This window comes from Ammodytes marinus, assembly GCF_949987685.1.
Source record: "Ammodytes marinus genome assembly, chromosome: 7".
NCBI lineage: Eukaryota > Metazoa > Chordata > Actinopteri > Uranoscopiformes > Ammodytidae > Ammodytes > Ammodytes marinus.
This window is the reverse complement of record NC_137211.1, coordinates 26179301-26203924: the sequence shown is the minus strand read 5'-3', so window position 1 is coordinate 26203924 and position 24624 is coordinate 26179301. Positions and strand designations below refer to the sequence as shown.

Sequence of the window (24624 nt, the reverse complement as noted above, 5' to 3'; positions counted from 1 at the left end):
TTCTAAAAGTAGAACTTTGTACTGTAACGGAGCCAGCCTTGTGGTATATCCAAGTCTCATCCTGTTTCAAATATGGACATAACGCACAATTCATTGAATAACACTACTGGGTGACTTAGTTTGGTATTTGAGTATTTGCTAGAGGCAGACCACACAGAGGATGAACCCATTGCTGAATTACACGTATACTTGCTGTGACAAACTGTGGATTTTCTCAAGTCATAGGAGGTCTCAGGGTATGCCACCCTCTTAGTAAGTGTCTGTTTTGCAGTAAGTAAGCCCTGTGTGGTATTTTTGGGTTTGTGTGACTCACCGTCAACTCCACCGCAGAACTGGATGCTGTGTCTTGGCTGATGATTGTATAAATAGTCATGTTTCAACCTCAATTTTGTTCTTAATGAGGCATGCAGGCATCATGGCCTTTCTATTGTACACAATGATATCCTCGGTTTAAAAATGTAGGCAACACTTTACAATAAGGGTACTTTAATTAACTTTGCATGCAGTTAACAACACACAAAAATGAAGCATTAACTAACTGCTATTAACTGCTTAGTTAGTGCTTAAAAAGTATTTACTAAGCATGAGCTAACAGTTACACTTAGTGAATGCTTAACTAAGCATTAGTTAACAAAGCGTAGTTAATTCCTAACCAAGCATTAAATATCCGTTAATATGCTTACTAAGCATTAACAGATAGTTAAGTTATTATAGTGTATATTGTGTTACCGCATAAATAGTCATGTTTCAACATCAACTTTGTTCTTAATGCTGGATAAGGGCCCTTCTACTGTACACAATGATATCCTGTGTATAAAGAAGTATGTATCAGAACAGTGTTTCAAGCTTTACTTTGGTTAATTGATTCATTGATGATCAGTCAGGGTAATGTTTGAATGTAAAATATCTTTATTTGACCTTCTCAAAATGTGTTTCAATAACAGAAAAGTTGTCATCATGATGAGTTGGAATACTATTCACAAATAGGAATTAATCATTTCAAATCATAATCAGCATGTCATCGTAATTCATGAAAAGCAACCAGCCTCTTTCTGACTCAGGCCAGCTTGTCAATTATATCAAGCAACTTTAGAAATAGACTTTTATACATTTTTGGGGTGTTGAGATTTCAACAAGCAGTCATCCGTTAAGTGGGTCAAGATTTCATCTGAGATGTATAGCGTCCGATGTGACAGAACGGCATCGTACGTCATACCAGAAGTACATAGAAAGTAAACCATAACGTAAAGGAAGTATTCTGTTTTTAACACATAAAAACAAAGATCTCATCAGAATCACCATACAAATATCAGTATATCATTCTTTTGTTATACAAAAAAACAAAACATTATTTTTTAAATTTTTTTCATGTTAACACAGGGTCGTTGATGGTGTTTTGGCAACATCTGCATTTCAGAAAGTTAACAGAAAGTCAACCATTAACATAACCATAAGTCACTGGACATTCTTCTTCTTTTTTAACCCCGACCCGTGCCACCCCCCAACATTACGTCTTTATACATGATATTGCATGATAAAAAAAAAACTATGATGAACTCATTGACACATCAATGACATTTACATATTTAACAAACATTTTGTTTGCTGCTAGCGATTGGAAATTGTTCTTGTATCCTTTTTTTATTAGCTTTTCATTCTTTTCCACATCTTTGTTCTGCCATTCAAGATTGAGGTCAATTCAGTTTTTGGAGTGCCAATCACAAATTGAAAAATAAACTAAAATCAAACGCTGTGTTTTTACTTCTACATATCAAAAAGTGAAGAAAAAAAAATTGTTTCAATTGTCCCACTTTAAACTGAATTGACTTAGTATCTTCAGGAACATACAGTACCTATCCAGCTTTCTGAGCTCAGTCAGAGTTTGTAGTCTTTAGTAGAAAAAAAAAAACTACAGTGTCTTTTGACTACTTGTTTTGCTGGTTCTGCACCACATCTGAATTAAATCAAGAGTTTCTTAGAGGCACCTGGAGTGGTACAAATATGTGCTCATCAGGGTTAAGGTAATTGTCAGTTCCTTTGTTAAGGTATTTTTTTTCAGTTCATCATCAAGTCCTCAGGAACAGAGTACCAGGAGAGGAGACCGAGAACTGATGCTTGGAAGCCTCCCGTTGACCACATAGGTCTCAGGCTTTGTTCTTCTTCCTTGTTTTTTTTTTGTAGATCTGTCGTAAAATAGAATCCACGGCCCATGAACGTATTCCCAAAATGAGAGACGTACTCTGTAGCAGATGTCTAAATCATATACAGTACATATATAATATACGTGAGAGACGTCAATCCCGATTATGTCATTAGATATTAAAACAAAAACAAAAAATGCTGATCTCTCTCAGCAAGTGCAATGACTTTCTCAAATTATCATGTACATATGCTTTTTTAATATGCTTGCACAGTTACTACAAGTTGAAAGTGAAAGAAAAATTGTCTTGAATGCGGGGCCCAGCACTCCTACCCTAAGATGGGTGATGTATAGGCCAAGGTCTATGCAGATCCTAGCTGGACAGCATCAATAGATTCAGCTTAAGGGCTGTTTTCATATTGTCTTAAAGGCCCAGCTTGGAAAAAAAACTTTTTTAACAAAATGTGTCAAACTGAAACTGTATGCATGCTTTGAAATAATGGGTCATTTGGATGACGGCCTCATCACAAGCATTGACTTATCATGCTTGCATTGTCGGCCTTGTTTGTGTTTGTTGATCATTTCCATACTGAACCTTTAATACAGTACTGTTTACACAGCTTCCTGAGAGTTAGCTAGCTACCATTCTGAAAACACACACACACACACACACACATCTAGCTATCTGCTCATTAAATGTATGTATTGTTGGGATGCACCAGTAACCAATACAAGTTACATGTAACCTTCGGAGTCATAATCTTCCTCTCTTACTTTATTATTCCTATTCATAAATTACCCAGGAGTTTTTTATATTTCCAATCGTTCATGTTAGTGTTTACATGTTAAAAGTGCATCCCTAACAAATAACAGGCCTTACAGTTAAATAATGCAGTATAATCAGTCCCTCACTACATTGGGTCTTCATCGAGATGTTGCCTGTTAGGTCAACTGCTGCTTGTCCCATGTTAGAATCACTCATAGATAACATGCCACTGATATTATGAATATCAGTGTCATTGATGTGGACATATATAATTTCGACCATGAGCACAGCAGGCCATAAATGAACTCAAGGGTACATTGGTGAGTCACAGACCTCATACTCACAGCGCCGTCAGCCATGAATGCCCTTACAGGGATTTTCACATCTATGGAGAATGTTATGTTTTTGATAGAAGCCCACGTTTCATATGAATAAAAAACAGGAAAACACTAGCTTCTCAATGGCTATCATATGCACAACCTTGTGTGTCAAGCCAATCACCTCTGGGTTGCCTTTGTTTAAAATGTGTAGAAATAGAAATGATTAACATAACATTATAAATGTGTCAGCAGTATTTGATGTCAGGTACTTTGATAACAACCAATGACACTAGTGGCATTGTCTCATGTGCTACATCAGGGAACATTGTCGTCGGAACAACAATAATCTGGGTGGTATGGGTAGAAATAAGAGAATAGAAATGCTACATATATAATTATTTTTTGGACTTTTGAGCCCACAATCAGGATTGTAGCTACCACCAAATATATAACACAGGTGATCACCTCACCTGTATTACTTCTGGGTAATGAATACAGGCTAATTCCAGTATCATTAGAGTCAATGGGCCTCATGCAAGAATCACTCCTGCAGTATGAACAGATCTGCTTTGATATTAACATTTTAAATTTGTTTAGAATGGTTTGCCCAGGACTGAAATTTACAAGGGGTAGTGAATAGGTAGGGCGGAATAAACGTGTTTGATTGAGGAATTATAATGCCTTCATTTGCATACAGATATTTGCCAAAAATCAATATACATTGAATATTAGTATCATATAATAAATAGAAAGAAATATTCTGCATATCATTTAGTTATGGCTGGCAAATGACTGGGAGGAGGGACAAGTTTATTTTCTGTTTTAATTTTTTCATCCCAAGCATGAGAAGCTTTGCTTCAGCAAGACATTTTTTTTAGCATCTAACTTGATCCATTCTCTCTATGTCTGCCCCAGAGTGCAGTGGAAAGTAGGCCTTACTGATCACTTTGGAGGAGCTGATTATGCAAATGCTTCAATCTCACAGACGTGCACACACCTCCTCCTGACAAGGTTGCTCTCATTAGGTGGGAAGGAGTGATTTACTCTATTGACAAAACCTCCAAGAACCAAGCTATTTTAAAATGTTCATGCATGAGGCCCAATATATTTCAGTTTGGCTTCTTTTATGCTACTTTACTACGGGGGACGTGGGCAGTGCCCTGGGAGGGCTACTAACAGCCCTGCCTATAATTACATAAAAAAGGTCTAAAAATATCCAACATGGTGGCGAGGATTAAATGGTAGAAGTCACAGTATATTCTGCTATCTTAACACGTGTTCCAAAGGCAACATTTTGATGCGATTTATTACTTTTTAAGGGATTTTTTCTTTTGTTCTTTTGGGGGGAGGTTAATAGCTGGGATTTTGTCCCACTTATGATTCCCATTACTACTACTACAAGCTACACACTTCTCCATAGAGGCATATAAGTGACATCACCTTAAAACAATGCAGCACTTAGGGGGACTTCCCTCTGAGAGAAGGCCGACTCATACAGCCGTATTCACACTCAAGTCTTAAGACATCTGTAGAGTAAACTGTATGCTGGAACCATACACCTGTAGTAAACTGCACACTGTGGATAGAGAGAGGGTATTATAAAGGAAAAAAAGACACATGGTTTCAAAGTCTGACTTGGACAGCTGCTAATCAGTTCAGTGTCAAAGATCTTTGGGGGGCGCTCGTGGTGTAGTGGTAAGAGCGCTACCCCCATAAAGACTCAGTCCTTGTCGCAGCAGACCCGGGTTCGAATCCGGCCCGGGTCGTTCTCTGCTTGTCATTGCCCTCTCTGTGCCATTTCAACTCTGTCTCTCTAATAACTGTCTATTAAAAAAGTGCCCCAAAAAAAAGTTTTTGACTGTCAACTGTAAAGTAAAATACTACAATATGGGCTTGTTTTCAGGCTTTCTCAAAGCAGGGGTATTGTCTTTCTCTCCGTGTCAAAAATTGTTATACATACACAATGACTTTGATGCACGGCACTCTGCGTTTCTATGGGAATATCCACTTGTCTCATCCCACCAAATAGATGTTAACATACTCCCCCATTCTTTTCCAGCACAACGGACACTGAAATCAAAAGATAGAAAGACTAGAGTCAAATGCTTTAAGAGTCAGAAGAGGTTTTGTTGTCGGCTGTTTTTGTCAGCAGTAATGCTATTTACATGGTTGAAGTATGTACAGAAGAGAATCTCCCAGAGGTGTTAGGTTAATGTAAAGCTGCAATGGGACACACACTCCTTTAAATGCCTTTCTTACATTTTAAAAGTCCTCATGTGAAGAGCCATACAAGTGTTCCTGTTGAAGTGTTCTAAAATGTTCTCACAATTGACCGGTACGGGGAGTCTCAATCACCTGCTTTCTGAAGCTATAATTGCACACAATGCACAAACTCAAAATCATTAAATAGCCAGATTTTAAAAATAAATTGTTGCAAAAAAGCATAGACGGACGTTATGTTTCTTCATCTTAAGAATGATTTCTCACACAAATCAAGACTTTAAAAACAGTAAATCTTTTTTTTCCATCTTAAAGGTATTCGTGGAGAGTTGAATGCACTGTACAACCTTGTATATACTTTTTCTCCCCAAAATATAGTTTATCCCAGTTTGCTTTGTTGTTGGTTTTCATTTGAAAGAATCCTGTACACTCGGTGTCTGCATTGAGATTTGAGGGATGTCCTGATCATTGTAGGGAAGAGAAAGAAGAGAGGAGAGGGAAAGAAAGAAAGAAAGAAACAGAGGGATGAGAGAAGAGAAACAAAAGTGGTCCAGTGGCCATTGTTGCCCTCAGTGAAGGCGCTGCACTCCGTACCGCGGCTCTCTTCTGTCCCGCACTTCAATCTGAAGAAAACACAACAGAGGACTCTCACTTAACTGACATTCAGACTTCAGACATGAAACATCATAACAGGGAAATACACCAATGTCTCACATGAAGATAGTAGGGCTGTGTATTGGCAATAAGGAATTCACGATACATTACGCATCACGATACATGGCTCACGCGATACATTGCGACACAATGCATATTCCGATATTCCACATAGTTCATTGAAAATGTCAAAACAGAGCTGAAATACAAGTTGCTGTGTAAGATCTGGGTGGTCTTAATACATCATGTCACATGATATCGATAATTAAGCGTGGACTTTAATTCAATTTCAGAAGCCGGCAATTCTAGCCCTACAGCGTAATTTATATTTTAGCACAGCTCTATTTTATTGTCATGGGGGGGAGGGGGGGCGCTATTCAGTGAAAACAGCTGTAATGTTGTCTATTATTTTGTTTGTTTGTTTGTTGTTTGTTTGTATGTGCAGAATCTCCATTAGCTCCGACATTGCAACACATCACAATACACCGTACACAAGACAAAAGGAACATTGTAAGACCAAGACTAAACAAACCAAATCAAACTTCTCATTTGGTCCATTTCCCTTGGCTCTGTTGGGTTGTAGATTAGTACTAGCCAGAGGAAATAGTTCTACACTAGTACTATCAGCTCATGTTACTATGTTTAGACACTTATGAGGCTTTACATATGTTTATGTATCCCCTCTATGCATGAAAAAAAGCAACTTACCCTTGACACAGCAAAATCTGCAATGACAGAAAAAGAACAAACGTAAGCATAACCAGAACAGGTATATATAGCTATGGAAATGAATCTGCTCATTTAAATACGAGTTAAAGGTGCAGTGTGTAATATGACATCATCAAGAAAATTCTACAAAGTTCTTGAATGCAACACTCCCTGGGTAACCCCAACCCTTTCGAATAATAACAGAAGCTACAGTGGCCTTCAAGGACAAGAACAATTCTAAATTTTAAACAATGCACCTGATGACATTCCAACTATGACACTTTCAAGATGGCGGCACTAGGCCTTGGTCCAAAATATGCAGAAATATGGACATATATGAGACCCTTTCTAAGGGAAAAAATAATAATTCAAAACATTGTTTTCAGCTATTATGCACTAAATTAAATGTACTTATGGATATTATAATTACTTTCTACAAAATCTGCTAGGAAATAAAACCCAAAATTCTACACACTGCAGTTTTAAGACAGAGCAGGTGAATAGTGTATAACGTTTTAACTTATAGTTATCATCATGAAACTTTTCTAGATGATTACTGACATTAAACACATTTTTCTATTCCATTTTCTTTTTCCGAAATGTTTGAATTAACATTATTATTTCATTCTCACAACATATTGGTGTGCAAAGTTTTTTCTGAACAAATTTTGGCTACAGCCTTTTTATGGTTCAAAGTATCGAAATGTTTTATGTTGAGATAATGACCGTTTAAGATGGCTGTATAGGAGAAATATTAAGACGCAAACGGACCAGCTTTGGTAAAACAAACACCTTAATTAACCTTATTTTATTTTGGACCACTGATTTATACTAGTATGAAAGAAGACATGTTACGGAAGCAATTTAGACTGAAATCTCAAAATTAACCAGTGCTTGAAAAAGACAAAAATAGTTTCGCCTTTGAAAAAAAATACCATACTACTTTAATTCGTTTAAATCTTCTCACATGTTTCCTGTTATCAACCTATTGCTGCTGCCATTCACTATCTCACCTTTGTCAGTTTTTACGGACAGCAAAATGCTTTCATGGACCTACAGTATTTGATACGAGGAAGCAAAATGTATGACAAAAAACTCAACTTCACACAGCTGCTGAAGCATTAGATGCGTTGGATGCATCACATCACAGACACTGTCGGTGAGGTTAATCAGATAAGAACAGGGAGACACGCCCACGCCCTGGAATATCTCCAGTTCCCATGGAAACCATCGTGAAGATAGATCCGGCGGAGAAGCAAGACATCTTGTGTCACTTTTTCTCTCTCTCTTTATCTGTCAGTGTTCTTCCTCTCACTCCCTCTCTTTCCTTTACTCTGTGTGACTGTGTGTGTGTATATCTCTCCGCTCTCTGTCTACCTGCTCTGCTGTCAGAGATCTCTCTCTCTCTCTCTCTCCCTCTCTCTCGCTCTGTTTCTTTTTGCTTTGTTCTGCATTTGGTTCATGGATCTTTTTCGTTTATGTTGGCATTTATTAAAACAGTTTTTGGGAGAGACAGAGATGAAATGGGGCAGTGATGCTCTAACCACTACACCACAAGCGCACCCCTGAAACAAACAATTCTCATGACATTTTTAAATTTTAAATTTTGCATTGTATCTTTTTCTCTTGCCCTACCATTGCCTTTCTTCTGCAATTCCTTCTCCCCTCTTCCTCTCCTTTCATGCAGTTGAAACAAGGCAGTTTGAGTGTCCTGATGCAACATCACGCAAACTGTCAGAAAGCCTCTGGAGAACTCTCTCCCACCTCTTCAATACAACACTGAAAGATGTTTGGCTGTAGAGACCCAGTTCAGGTTGGAGTGTTGTCATTTTTTACTGTCAGTTGGCAAATTTTTATAAATCAAGTGGCTCACATTTAAAGGTGGAGTCAGCGATTGTGGAGAACGCTTGTTGAAAAGATCACTTTTAAGTCAAAATCAGTGAATATCTCTTCGCGATAAACATGTAAAACATGCCATTTATTTACTGTACATACCGGTTTACAGAGCCTAGGCTGTGTGTATCAACAACATATTCTTTTAGGCATTAACAGTATGGTCAAATAGCGGATCGTGAAGAGATATTTACTGATTTTGACTAAAATTAATTACAGTCAACAAGCATTCTCCATAGTTGCTGACTCCTCTTTTGCTGGAGGAAGACATACTGTATATTGTACATAGGTGAAGAAGTTTAATGTTGGGCTTACACAACTTTTAAAGCATTGTGTTTCATTGCTCCTTTGATGTACCTTTGTTGTCTGTCTGCAAATCATCCAGATAGAAATCCGTCTGCCGGTTGCCCAGGACGAAGGCTAAGAAGGAGAGGATGAGGGCGTCCAGGATGCCCATGATGGCTAGCATATAGGCCCAGCGGACAGAGCAGTCCCCCAGGGCGTACCTCCCCGCATGGTCCCCACACATGTCCCGGATCACCTCCGCATCCCAGCCGTTGGGAAAGATCATGCAACCCAGCACCAGGCACACTCCTGCAGGGGGAACAAGGTACAAGTGAGAATTGGAATATTGGGGATTCGTACAAGGACAGCCAGGTATGAGAGGAGATAGAGAAATATAAGAGAGTACAAGGGGGCTTTCTATTTTTATTAATGCACTTTTTTTTTAACTTGATGGGTTGTTGTTTTTTAGGTTGAAAAGGTGGATTATAATTTCTCCTTGCGATGAATTGTATAATTGGATGTATACAATTGTAAAGTGGAAAATAACCTGGGAAGAAATAAAGCATGAGTATAAAAAACAAAGCAAGGGGGTAGTAAGGGTGAGGACAAAGGGATGGTACAAGTGACAGATTCTTAACTGAAAAAAGACATTTGGAAGTTGATGTGGGAAAAAGAAAAAAATGTCTGTTGACAGATTTGAAAGTGATGACATTATTAACCTGGAGATGATTTATGTATTGGGATTCAAAACACAGATCCCACACATAAAACTGCGCACACTCGCACTGCAAAGATCAAAGGAGAGTGCAAGCACTGTAAACATACACACGCATACAGGGGACTGCAATCATGCATTTTTCGAGACTATAACAAAAATGACAGTTCTGCTCATTCATCAAAGTCTGCATGACTAGGGGATTGTGCCATATTCCCCGCTCCCCAGGACTGTTTCAATAGCCTGCCTGAGGGGCCGTAAGTAAAGCCATGGGCTCCACTGGGAGATGGGGAACATATGGCAGACGTAACACTGAATCTAGAGTCCATTCCATACCAGCCATGTCTGTTCCACCAGCATGCTCACTTATATGATACACACACCAAGTCAGAGACATTTGCCTGAGAGTGTGATAGATACGCTTCAGTGCAAGAGAAATCTCAAAAGATATAACATCTATAAACACAATTGGTGTGCGACAGTTTGAATATTTGTAGTGCTTTGAATGCTGCCCAACAACCTTCAACAGGCGCAGTGGCACACAAACACAGTAGCTCCTGTGTGCAATGAGGTGTACAGCACAGCACAGAGACATCAATGGATACAAATTTGAAAGTGGATAAGTCAGGTCAGTCAGTCAGTCAGTCAGTAAATCCCCTATCTGCTTAAATGATGGGTTAGAGTACACTGATTGATGCTGTTATGCTTCAATTTCAATAGGTGGCAGTTAGTTGTAGTGAAAAGCTGAAAAGGTAAGATTGTATGCTGAGTTTGGCAGTCCAAACAGCAATTTTTTTTTATCTTAAAGGAATAAATCGACATGTTTGGTAACACATAAAAGCAGAATAAGTGGGAGATGAGACCTTTTGTTAATGTTGGACTGCAGTGCCGTGGCTATTTCTGAATAAATCCATACACTGCCTAGGCTCTGTAAACTGTATGCAAACAAAGGGTTTGTAAACAAAGGGGCCCACTTAGGCAAAAGCATATCCGTTTACATAGCTGTGGAAGTGTATTAACACTGGATTTTAGTTGTTACAGCTGATCATAAGGAGATATTCACTGATTTTGAAAAAAGAAAAAAACGATTTTCACAAAAAGCTTTCTCCAGAATGGCTGACACCACCTTTAAAAGGTGTTAATGAATTAGGCCAAGAGTGCGGAAGCGTAGAAAAGTAGGAGAATGTTTGTGTGCTTGTAGTAGGGTGTGTGACGGTGATGGATCGGAGTGTATTAAAGCAAAGTCCATTATTCATGCGGTTGAAAGCTGTCACATAAGTGATTGCCTGTGAAGAGCCTGTGTTCCACCTATAGCAGCCATCCATCAGGAGACAATGGTGGGTGGTGAACTCACTGGCAAGAGACGAGGGAGGGGATCAAATTAGTCACCGGTTCAGAACACCGTGCAAATATGGGGAGTCTGATTTCAGGCAGAGGCGTGCACCGTCTGAAAATGGGAACCGCTCCTTTGGACAAAATTATTGCGGCGCGTAATGAGAGAACGTAATGAGAATTATAATGACGGTAATACAGTAAGTAATGGGAGAACAGAAGAACCATTGGAAGTAATCGTCGTGGGAAATCATCACGTTATTGGCTTCCTTTTATGACCTTCATACCAGATATTAACACAGATGAGAGATGATACCATCATTAACTGACTAATGAGCGTCGCATGTTTTTTATGGGATTTTTTTGATGAATGTTTCCCGCTTCGCCATTAAACTTGTCCAAAGTTATTGAGTGTGGGCTTTTTTTTTGATGCGGCGCCAAATTGGAAGAATCCTGATGATGAGCAAAAATGCTTTCATTAACCAAGCTCATTAACCGCTCCCATTTCCTTTGTAGTGAATGTTATTATCTCACATTTCAATATAAAACACTGTAATATGTGGTGGAGCGAACACCAATTTTGTTTACCAACACAAAACACATTTACGGTATTATGGCGTGATTGAGCTGGGAGCAATTCAAATCAGGTTTTCTGAATCACATCATGTTTGAATCTGAAATATACTCTGTTGTTATTTTATGTCAAGGGGAAAACTCTGGTTGAATTCAGCTGGGGTTTCATTACTGTGGCTCCGGCTATTGGTGTGGTCTGTAATTACAATCATCACACAGAGATCCAACATCACAACACAAACTGTCTATTGGAAATAGAAAGAGAGCTGATTGCAGTACCTATAAAAAATCTAATTAGGTTGCAATATACAGTAGTTTTTCTTTAAAGGTGGAATCAGCAATTCTGGAAAATGCTTGTTGACAATATCACTTTTTGCCCAAACCGCTACCATACGTATTGTGTGTGCGCTTAACGTAATGGTGTGCTAATGCATCGCCTAGCCACCGTAGCAAGCAACATGCCCGTTTACAGAGCCTAGGCTACATATTAACACTTTTTCCTGCTATAAACTCTCCTCACAACATAAGGAAGACTCAAATCCTACTTTTACCCATAACACCCTCCCCTGTGTAGATCCATAGAGATGTGTTTGTGTTTTTTTTTAAACGTTAACACAGTCACACAGGGGGTTCCCCAAGGTTCAGTACTCGGCCCCCTCCTCTTCATCATCTATACTACATCCTCCCCCTCTGTCAGTTAATCTGTCACTTCCACCTGGACTTCCACTGCTATGCCGACAACACCCAGATAAACCTTAGCACCAAATCCCCCCACAACCCACCCCCTCTCTCCACTATCGACTCCTGCCTATCAGTAATTCAAACTTGGATGCAAACATTTTTTCAAACTCGACAGTGAATAAACCGAACTCCTCCCCATAGGCTCCAAATCAACATTCAACAAAATTCAATCCATCACCTCCGAAAACATCGCCAAAATCAGACCATGTCTCGCATTTGTGCATGTGTGTATAGTTGTTTGTCTTTGCGAGAGAACATGTATGGTAGTCTTTCTAAGATGCTGTGTATTTCATATGTTTACGAAATATGTTTTTCATTCCCTTTGTTTTTCCTAATATGAGCGATTGTATCTTGGTTCAAATACACTTCAGTATGTACAACAGCGAGTGAATGCATCTCCATTCAAATACACTCCAGTACGTAGCAGTAAGTGAAACCATCGTCATTAATACAGCTGTTAGGCTATTCATTGATTCAGACTGTCTTCAAGCACATACAAGCGCAATTTATAAGACGAATGGCCCAGCAGCAAACTCTTTGCAGCAGCATTTTCACATAATGATTTTTGTCTTTAGCTCAGCTTTTTACCAGAATATAATCAGTGCTGAGCTGACAACAGTGCTCCACTACTAAAAGTGATGTATTCAGTATAGTTCTTAAAGATACAGTATACAGTAATCGTACATTAGGGGAATCCCTCCAACCGACCTCTATACTTAAAACACCTTTATCGGTCCACACATACTGTAACTGTGTCGTGACAGAACTAGAACTTCAAGCCGTATGAGTCATTTCTACAGTTATATTCTTAAGATAGGCAGTATGTCAGTAATGACCGTGTGACATGCTCTCCCTGCGCCCCCGCCCCCTCTCCCCCCTTTCTTCTCCTCCATCTCCAACTTGTTTCAGGCTAAAAATAACACCTATACCCACAACCAGAGAAAAGCCCTTTGAAGTTGTTGGGGTGTTTCCCTCTTCCCTCTCTCTCTCTCTCTCTCTCTCTCTCTCTCTCTAAACACTGCATTCTGAACGTGGAGGGGAGGAACTTCAAAGGCACCAGGCACAGAGGGAGAATGGGAGGAGAAATGGAGAGAAAGAAAGAGAGAGAGAGAGAGAGAGAGAGAGGGGAAGAATGAAAGGAGGAAACAAACAATCCATATGAAGACAGAGAAAGACAGCAGGATTGGCTACTGTACAACTGCTCCACTCCATGATGGCCTTTTTATAATCTCAGTCCATGCGCCTCCTTTTCTTTCCTTTTCCATTGCAGCCTGTCAAGCCGTTAGGAACAAAGCAGATCAAACAAACATTTGAAAATGCGTTGCCGGGAGACGGTTGTGATCCAGCTAGTTAAAAATGATTGTGGACCAATTTATTTAAAGCGCCCCTCAAGATATTTATAGACTTATTATTACATAACAATTTGGTCAGATTTACACACATATCCCTTTTCTTCATTCTAGACAAACAGCCAAAAAGGACTATGTGTAAGATCTCTAAAATAGCAACAGTGTGCTACAAATAAGTCTGTATGAGTGTGTGAAGTATTTTCGAACTGAGCAGCTTGTCTCTGTGTTTGCTGTGTACGACCATGATGCCATCCAACTCTGTGCCATGTCCTCACTGAGTTGTTCAATGGAAGCATATTTATACATGCCGTATATATTTATAGACAGACCACAATTTGCATCAACTAGAATTAGAAAATTCTAGTCGATGTAAATTGATGCATCCACACATTGAAATACCTTGCATCTCAAATCAAGCTAAACAAATATCCATATTGTTTTTCTCCATTGCTCCTGCTGTATATATATATAGCAGTATATGATGGTCATGTCAGCGTGAAAAACTAATGTTAGCTGAGGCTAAAATAATGTGGTGACATCATCACTGCGGGGAGAGTCCGAAACTGTGTCCAGAATCACTCTTGCTTTGGCCATGGTATACAGTATAACTTGTTCTACCGTTCTAGAACCCGTTTGTGAGCCCATTTAAAACTCCAGAAGTCACCCTAAACTACTTTTAAAAGCTTACAACCAGGCCATCCATGAACAGATTGTAACAAGTCCTACACATGGGTGTAAAAGTGTGAACAGGACTGCATTAAGAGATCAGCATGTCCTGTCTATATAATTGAATCTAGCTGCCTGAGGTCTGCCCTTCCCTCTGCTACTGTGTCTAGACCTTGGCCTGCTGCCCTCAATCTGTCTAATGGACGGCATCCAAGTCGGGATCAAGAATACATTAGTGTGTGTGTGTGTGTGTGTGTGTGAGTGTGAGTGTGTGTGCGTGTGTGTGTGTGAGTGTGAGTGAGTGTGTGTGTGTGTGTGTGTGTGTGTGATGGACACAGAGAGAGAGAGAGAGAGAGAGAGAGAGAGAGAGAGAGAGAGAGAGAGAGAGAGAGAGAGATGCTTAGTAGCTTTCATATAATATGTAGCTTTAGCTTTTAATAGTAATAGAAACAACTCTATTTTACCATTATTTATTTATTTTAATTTGTATTACCATTATTGGATTTTATTTTAAATGTCTTACCTGTAATAATTAAAGTGTACTCTTTTATAGACTATATTGTTTGTATTATTTTCTATATTATATGTACATTTGTACTCATCATATTGTTACATACATATTGTCCTGATTTATTTAAAAATGTTTTTTATATCTGTAATGCTTTGGCAATACTGTTTACCAGCGAGAGAGAGCAAGATGTGGAGTCTCCCTACTTTTTTCACTCTTTCTTTTTTAATCTTTACACAGTTGACTTCTATAAGTCACAGTACATTTCCTTATTTGTTTGTATATATTTGTCATTTATTAATTTGGGGAACGTCCGCAGAGCATCATAGAACACTGTGCTTTTAGTACTTTTTCTTGGATCATCCCTGTGCCCTCCACTGTCTGAGGAGGAAGTTGCTGGCATGAGGTTCCCCAATCTGGAGAGAGAACTGGCAGGCGTACAGAGGCTTGTACATAACCACACAATAATGTGTCATCCCATAAGTCCAGGCATACTTTTTATATTGAGCCACGCAAAGCAGTTTTGTGATATGCCGAGGGACGAGTGGCCCCCTCTGGCAAAGCATCTAATTCATAATTAAAGTAAGAGTATCTCTCTGAACAAGGCACTCACACAGAAACTATCCTTTACTAAACCTAACCACACTGGATTTTGTGTTTTAAAAACTAGTTTATTGTCAAATACTAAACTGTGTACAGCCACTTTTAGTTTGGTCCTTAAAGGTGCCCTATGCAGTTGAAGGGGAACATGATTTGCAGAGCCTGTAATTAGTTTACAAAACACATTTACTATATATGGAATTCTTAGTATTGATTGATCATATCATCATAAATCAAATTATCTTGAGGCACTTGGAACCAAACGTAAGACTAGAATATGTTTGTTAACCAAGCTGTGGGCCCTGCTGCTGTAAATAACAACAGTAAAATAGCAACTTTTCTTAATTCAAACAGTGTTCCAGGGATCCTATTTTGCTTTGAGGTAAATTTGTTAATGTAATGTAGTCATGTTGTGGGCAAATAATGGGGCAATAAACCCCATTAGAAACAAGAAGTGCTGTGTAAACTGTATAGCAATCTGAACAGCACACACACACACACACACACACACACACACACACACACACACACACACACACACACACACACACACACACACACACACACACACACACACACACACACACACACACACACACACACAGTGACAATGCTGCGAAAGGGTCAAAGGAAAATCCATTATTCAGCTGTCAGGATATTTTTAGAAACACCCTGGTGACTTTGGAATTATTTATTAAGCGCCTGATCATTAAAACATGTACATTTGGATGGGAAAAGCCGTCCAGCAATCTCAGAGAGCGAGAGAGAGGAGAGAGAGAGAGAATGAGAGGCAGGGATATCCCCTAGGGAAACTCTCTCTCACTTCTTTCTCTCTTTCTCTCTCTCTCTCTCTCTTTGTCTCTCTCTCTCTCTCTCTCTCTGTAGTTCTATATTTAACTCGTCCGCTGCAGCATCTATTTAAAAACATGCAAGTGTGCTCATTTATCTACATATGTGTAATGCCGTTACCACACTTCTGAAGCTATACACATGCACGCACAAAGAGAAAATACACGCACATGTTTTATTTCTCACACATTTACCAGGGCATCAAAACAAGGAGAAAAAACACTACTAGAGGAGGAAAATGTTCACATGAATTATTCATCCCTCACACCATCGTATACACATTTACCCGCTGTCTTACATGCCCATACGCTAATACACACACACACACACACACACACATGGTCAGCGTTGCATCATACAAATCACTCCGATGTGTTTCACTCATTCTTTCTCCCAACTCACACACACGCTCTTTCCATTGAACAAATGTAGTACATGCAGCTTGTAAGAACACAAACTGAGCAATTGAGAGCAATTTTATAGTATCCATAAATACCCTGCATACAATTCTCATCATAACGTACTGCATATGTGTGTAGTTAAGTATATTACAATTGGTCAAACTACTGTAATACATAGAGCACCACATTAAATAATAACAATCAATCTTTTCTAGCTACTCAAAACTGAGTGTGATGTTTTTCAATATTAAAAAACAGGGACTGATGATCCCTGTGTCTACTGTCAGAGTTCTCTCCAGATACGTGGAAGACATGTGTGCTTTTCTGCTAGTTTAGCCCAGTGAAACTAGAGGCCATTCAAGGCAATAACACGTACAGTAATCTGTCAAATGGGAACAACATCAAGATCCCTTCTTGAACCAATGAGTGCACACTCAGCAATCCCTTATGCTGTGATTAGCAGAAAGGTTTTTCATCCACAAATCTAAACACTTAACAAGTTCCTCCATTACTGTCACATACATTCTCAAACACAGTGAGTTGTTTCTCAATGAAGCCCTAGGATAGTAAATTATTAAGTCAACTAAACAGAACTTCATGTGTAGATCCATCCATTCTTCTGTTTTAATAATATAGCAAAACATGCCATTGACACAGATTTATGTCAATCATATATAGGATTCTGTAACCAATGGCTGATTTATGTCAAGCAAAATGATGATGCTAAGATAGCCACAAGAACTCTTTAAGCTAACACTTCAGCTCGTTCCACCACACCAAAGTCACCTAGAAAGCAAATAACATCACACACACTCTCAATATCTCTCTTTCTCACACACACACGCACACACACGCGCACACACACACACACACACACACACACACACACACACACACACACACACACACACACACACACACACACACACACACACACACACACACACACACACACACACACACACACACACACACACACACACACACACAGGTCGTTTCTTCCAGGACAGCTTGTCCCCTGTGCCACGTCCCATGTCCTGCTTAGTTCTGTTTAATTTTGCATCAGACAGGGAAAGACGTGAAAGACAGATTGAGGCATGAGCTGATAGAGGAGAGAGAAAGAAAGAGAGAGAGAGAGAGAGAGAGAGAGAGGGGGGAGAGTGAGAGGGGGGGTGGCATTACTGGCTGCAATGGCCAACAGAGTGCTGAGCTTTCCTACCAAGGGGTGGAAGAAAAAGAAAATAACTAGAGTAAGTTATAGTGGGGATACAGCAGACATTGTTTGAATAAAGGTCGGGTCAACGATTCTGGAGAATGTTAATAAGTTTACAACGGTGGCGACCGTGGCTCAGGTGGTAGAGAGGGTTGGCCAATGATCCAAGGGTTGGCGGTTCGATCCCCGCTCTGCCACCTGTGTCATGGTTGTTGTGTCCTTAGGCAAGACACTTCGCCCACCTTGCCTGGTGTGAATGTCTATGACTGCTGTATGTTTGAGGTGTTGGTCGGAGGGGCCGTAGGCAGCCACGCTTCCGTCAGTCTGCCCCAGGGCAGCTGTGGCTACTATCGTAGTTTACCACTACCAGTATGACTGTGTGTGAATGAATGGAACTGGTAAAGCGCTTTGAGTGCCTTGAAAAATGCTATATAAATCCAATCCATTATTATTACAAGAAACATTTACTCTACATGGAGTTCTGAGTATTGAACAATTCTATCTTCATAAATCAAATCAAAATGATCTTGAGGCACCTTTAACCAAACATTTTGGGTCGTTTTCTGATATCAAACAGTGTTCCGGGGATTCCAATTTTGCTGGGAGGAAAACCTTAGAAAATGTTCACTTCTCTGACACAGAGAACCTTCAACCTTTCCCCTCATTTTTGTCTTCAGTCTAAAACTACTACGCAGTTATCATGTCTTTGTCCACTTTTAAAACCAACCAACTCAAGCATTGCTGTTCCCACGTCTTTTCCTCTAATTCTACAATAAATGGTAAACTATACATCCAAGTCATAATGGCTTCATTTTGGCTATACTTGTAAATACTGTTACTCTTTATTGCCAAGAATTATGAGGGGCACCTAATAGTCTTTTTCAAGTGCATTAACCTTATTGCCACTTGGTTGGAGTTCAGTATACATATAATCCAACTTTGGCCCGTAATCAGCTTTAGGCAGCCAAGACACTCACTGTGTCCCTCTGCTCTTGCAAAGAGACTTGCAAATCCCAGGGTTTTTAGCTATTCATTTTCTCATCTTTTATTTTACCTTTACTTAACCAATATGTCAATATTGTATATAATATAAATAGTTGTATCGGAACAAAACCACCTTCCCTTTATGTAGCAAGAAAAGGATAATTGAGGCAGTTTTCATGTCTGTCCTTGATTACGGTGATGTGGTTTACCGGCACACATCACATTCATGTATTAAAGTCCTGGACTCTGTTTTTCAATCGGCTTTAAGGTTCATCACAGGAAATGCATATGACACACACCATTGGAAGGGTTGGGTGGTCCTCTTTTAAAGAAAGACGTGACGCACATTGGCACATTTTTATTTATAAAGCTCCGACCGGGAAGCTACCACATTATTCAACAGCAATGCTGCAAATTTCAGATGGACTTTATCAGACCCGCTCCACTGACATCCTCATGTTATATGTTCCACAAGCCAGGTCTGATCTTGGAAAGACAGCTTTTAGCTTCAGTGCCCCTGAATCCTGGAACACCTTACAGCAACAAATTAAAATGAATACATTCATATCCTTTAACCAATTTAGACATACTATCTTAAATCTGCCAAACTCTACCTGTAACTGTTTTAATTAGGCTACAGTATATTGTACTTTCACTCTACTATGATGAAATATAATGCAGTAAGGCTGTCAGGTATTCTGTATTCCCCATACGTTCTGCTATTTAGTATGGTAGGAAAAAGATGGTAGAGTCCCAATTCTTGTGGCCAGATTTATGATGTTATAAAAAAATACCTGGATGCCTACTACATCCAGTCAAGATTTTTAGTGTTGAAAACAGCATGTTATTTGGTGTGTAGTATGTAGAATAGAAAACATAAAGAGTATGCGATTTGGAACGCAGGGAACGTCACTGTGCATGGCCAGAAAAGTGGCCGCCAAACCCAGCAGCTGCATCATTCAATTCTCACTTCCAAGGTGGTGAACATGCAATAGGCTGTCTGCCAAGTCTAGTAGACCTTTATCACAAATCATACACACCCGTTGTAAGGACAGTAGAACCTTGCAAGTATCATGAACCCTGACACATTCTTGCAAATGGCACGCAAAGCAGGGAAAAATTAAGTTAGAGACTAAAATTGTGTCCCGTCTATTTACAGTCAGAACAAAATCGCACGTGGGATGCCAGGAATATCCAAATCAAAAGGACATGCAGTTACTTTCCTAAAAAAAAATCTACTTTTGCTCAGTTAAAGTTAATGCAGCATATTTAAAATAGACTTAGAGTAATGTGATAAAGTAATAAAGTTGCCCAATAATGTTTAGCATTGATATGCTTTTTTTGTGACTGAAAGATAATTTCTTGAACATCCTGAAAGTAAGACGGACATTATCAGAAGCCATTCCAAGCATAGAGAAAAAAAATTATTTTGTTACTTCCGGCATTACTAACTCAAAAATAAAACGTTATTAAAACCCAAACGATGCATCCTTGCTATCGTCATAAGGCAGCCAATGGGCTACAACCTAATTTTTTAACAAAACCATACGTCCTCTAAGTTCCACTAATGAAATATTGCTCTCTATGTGCAGCAGGATGAGATGATGAGCGCTGTGTAATAGGTGCAACACCAAAGCAGTGCAGTGCAGTTATTAGCCGAGCTTAGAGGGCATCTATTTGCAGTCTAAAATAAGGTTGAAGCGCATTGTCTGCCTTATTACGATGCTTTTGAGTTATTGATCCCGTATGTTAACACTTTTTACCTGTTCGGTTTAATCTTGACATTGTAGTTCAATTTCTATGAAAGATGGGGTAAGCGTGAACAAATAATCTGGTGTTAATACACAGCCAGTTTACGGAGCCTAGGCAGTGCATTAACACTAGCTGTTGTTCAGCGCACTCACAGTACGGACAAGAAGAAGATTGTGAGGAGATATTCACTGATTTGACAAAAAGTGATTGTGTCAAACAAACATTCTCCAGAATTGCTTACCCCACCTTTAAGTCATGAATATTTATTGAATAAAGAGAGTAAACTGTGTAGCTCGGCTTTTCTGTCTGATTGGTGCTGATTGTCAGGCCACCATACGCTTTCGACACACTCGGCAGAACACAGGACCGAGTGGGCAGATTGGGATGAGCGAAAGAACAATACTGAAGGAAAAGGAAAGTGCTGATCTCTCTCTCTCTCTCTCTGTGTCTATCTTGCTCTCTCCCTCCCTTTTATTCAGAATGCTGACTGTTTCCCTACAGAAGAAACTGACTCCCACGCTATTCTGCCTGGCCTATTTATCACATTGATCAGCTTATAGAGAAGAGGATATATACACAGGAGGCTTGCTGCAAATGCTTATGAGAGAGAGAGAGACCGTGATTGTTTTCGCACTTTCAGGGAAATATATGGTTCTCTCACTAATACACAAGGGTTCAAATATGTGCTGACGCGGTCATTTTTTACTGTCTCTGCCTCCACACATCTAGGCACCATAGGTTAGGCAATCATTTTTAATACACATACATGTTTAGTTTTTTTTGGGGGGGCTATTTAGAATAATCAATTGTCAATATGAGCATCAGAGTTGTTATTCTGAAAATACAGCTCAAATTATTTTGACTGCATTAGTGGATTGACAGAAAATGAATGATCTTTTTAAGGTAACTTTAGCTTGATTGGACAGTTGAAGAGTTGAGAGTGCAGACTGAAAACGGGGGGAGAGAGAGAGAGAGAGAGAGAGGGGGGGGGATGACATGCAGTAAATGGCCCGGTGTTGGATTCGAACCCGCAACTCCTGCGACCAAGGACTGAGCCGACATGGTACGCGCTCCATCCATTACATCATGGAATAACTTATTTATTTAAAAAAAAAGATCTGCACATACATTTCTCATGAAAATAAATGTTAGTTCAGCCCTGATATCATACTTGGTGCTTATTTTAAAGTGCTCACGCAATCCAATGTTTTCCAATACAAAAAACAATCTCCAAAAATCCCTTATGGCTCTTGCATCTGCACACACCTATCCTGGACCATCAAACCCCGACATTTGTAACTGTCCCTTTTTTTTCCTCTATGTTTCTTTTGTTGCAAATACTAAAGCTATTCAGTTAGGCCAAAGGATGCACTATGTGTTGGGAAAGCCCCCCCCGCCCCTTCCCAGTTTAAAAAAACTGATGAGCAAGAGAAAAACACATCACCATCCTGAAGACAATAATCCAATCAACCTGGAATTTTCCCTCAAAACTGCCCAATGTAAGCCTTCCGTCACAGTACATTCAGTTCAATTCATGACTCCATCCGATCGTACATAACATTACATCGTATAGTTTGGTTGTCTGGCATAAATCTCCATTTTATTTACATTTAATTTGTACATCTATTGGTAACACTTCACTGTCTGTGTGCGGGTTTTGATACAAAGTTCTAACCAATGAAAAGTATTTTAAAAAGGGATTGTGAGATTGGTTCATTTGTTTTTGAAAAAAAGACTGTGTTTTTTGTCTATTACCTGAACAATTACAATTTTGGAGGTACAAGGTTTTTTTTTCCGCCCGACAGCGACGCTATGATGGATGAATGATTGACATTTGCATTTCATCAGCATAAAGCTTATGATCCCGCGTGCTGCTTCCTTTCCAGATGCAGTGGTGTATCATCACAATGTTAATGGAGACAGGGGACTTCCTGTTATTGCTTACAGTGCACTTCAGCGGGCGTGAATACATCGGTAAAAGGTATTCCCACTTCCTCTGTCCTGTTGTCGCAGGAAAGGAAAACTCACTACAACAATCCCAATTACCTGTAACAAAGGCAAGGCCTGATGCCATTTGTCCACGGCATATTGGTTTCAGCAGAACAGACAATGAATCTACACCTTTCGCCTTATTCACTACCTAGGCTTTAAGTCACATGATATGCTATAAGGAGCATGAAGCCAGTCATTCTCAATATGCTGACCTCAGAGGTCCATACTGATGTTTGATGGGGTCAATACAATAGCCCTGCACGTGAGAATTTGCATTTTGTGCTTTCATATGGACTCTTTTTTATCATCTTCTTGAGCATTAAAAATGACATACTGTAAATGTGGAGTCAAAGATTCTGGAGAACGCTTGATCTCAAAATGACTTTTTGTCAAAATCACGATCCCCTACCTGTCTGTACAGTCTGTGCGTGAACTGAAAAAAATACATCCAGTGTTAATCCACAGCTTTGACACTTAACTGATATGAAGACAAAGGCGCCCGATGTAGCTAGTAACATGTCCGTTTACAGAGCCTATAGGCTGTGTATTAACATTTGATTTTTTTGTTCTTTTACAGCGCACACATACACAGGACTGCACAGGCAGATATTGAGAACATATTCAGTGATTTTGACAAAAAAGGTATTATGACAACAAGCATTCTCCAGAATCACTGACTCCAACTTTAATTGTATTGTCTCATCCCACACACTATGTGGCGGATTTAAGAAGGCAAGAGGCTGCTTACAAAAGTATAAGGTGGCAATGGAGCGGAGAATGTAAAGGTGGCTATAACCAGTGTGATTGGTCATCATAAGGCTCTGACAAAAGAAGAATGCATTCATTGTTAAATCTCTTGAAGCTTGATACACTTCAACACTGATACATGGATGCCTTTGTGTAGGTGCGTAAGGTGGCTATTGGTGCAATTACAACAGAGGGTGTTTTGGGTTGAGATTTCTGCTTATTCAGTGGCTCTCTTTTTTTTTGCTTGACTGAAAATAAAAATGATAGCCTATAGGTCTAGACCTGAAGTGGCCGTATACTAATAGGAACAGCATGCCTACCGCACAGCAGCTGCATCCAGGCGCAGGTCTTGTAAACGGTGGAGGTGTTGCAGAAGAAGAAGAGCGCCATGCAGGCGATGCAAGTGAGGATCAGCACCATGGACAGCAGCACGAAGACCGAGGCCGCCTTGAAGGCTCCGGACGGGATGGAGCTGAAGTCTTTGAAGCTGCCCACGCAGGTGAGGTCGCGGCTGGGCGACGGCCCCGCGGCGCCCATGCAGTAGTGGAAGAGGCCGAAGTAGCCAGCCTGCGGCGTGCTGACGCTGTCGCCGATCCAGTAGGGCTGGATGAACACCACCACGTTGACGATGGCGAAGCAGATGGTGAAGATGGCCCACAGCACACCGATGGCCCGCGAGTTGCGCATGTAATTGTCATGGTAGATCTTGGAGGCTTCTTGGGAAGGCAACATGTTTGGTCTTTTTCTTTCTCTCTCTCCTTATATCAATATTTCAACCCCTGCCCCTTTCCCACTTTAGATTTTACAAATGTAAATCTTACAAAAAAATTAAAATACCCATAACGCTCCACACCCCTCACTGCCAGCTTCTCTATGTCAAAGCCTTTTTTATTTTGTAAATCTCGCCTGTTTCTGTCTCCGTTAAATGCTAATCAATGGGCCTACATACATATATATGTGGTGGCCTATCACAAGAAGACTCAACATTGTCATAATAAATGAGGGGGGAAATGCTACATTGGAGCAATACAAACAAATCATAACCTACCTACACCACTAATGAATAATTGAACAAGGCGAAGTGATTCAACATTGCTGTCTAAGGCTCGTTTGCTTGGGGGGGGGGGGGGGGGGGCGGGGGGGGTTACACCATGAATGATTAAAAAAAGATTCCCTCAAAATAGGATTTTCCTCATGTCACAGTGGAGGGGGGGTT

General features: G+C 39.9%; 1 protein-coding gene across 1 annotated transcript; it reads right to left on the bottom strand.

Moving 5' to 3' along the window:
• Positions 1–6015: 6015 nt before the first annotated feature.
• LOC307253039 (LHFPL tetraspan subfamily member 4 protein-like) lies at positions 6016–24140 on the bottom strand (the record flags this gene model as incomplete). The annotated part of the gene is made up of 4 exons (XM_080030874.1): positions 6016–6069; positions 6809–6825; positions 9059–9295; positions 23729–24140. The coding sequence occupies 4 exons, from the start codon at positions 24138–24140 to the stop codon at positions 6016–6018; spliced, it is 720 nt and encodes a 239-aa protein (XP_079887000.1).
• Between the last annotated feature and the right edge of the window lie 484 nt (positions 24141–24624).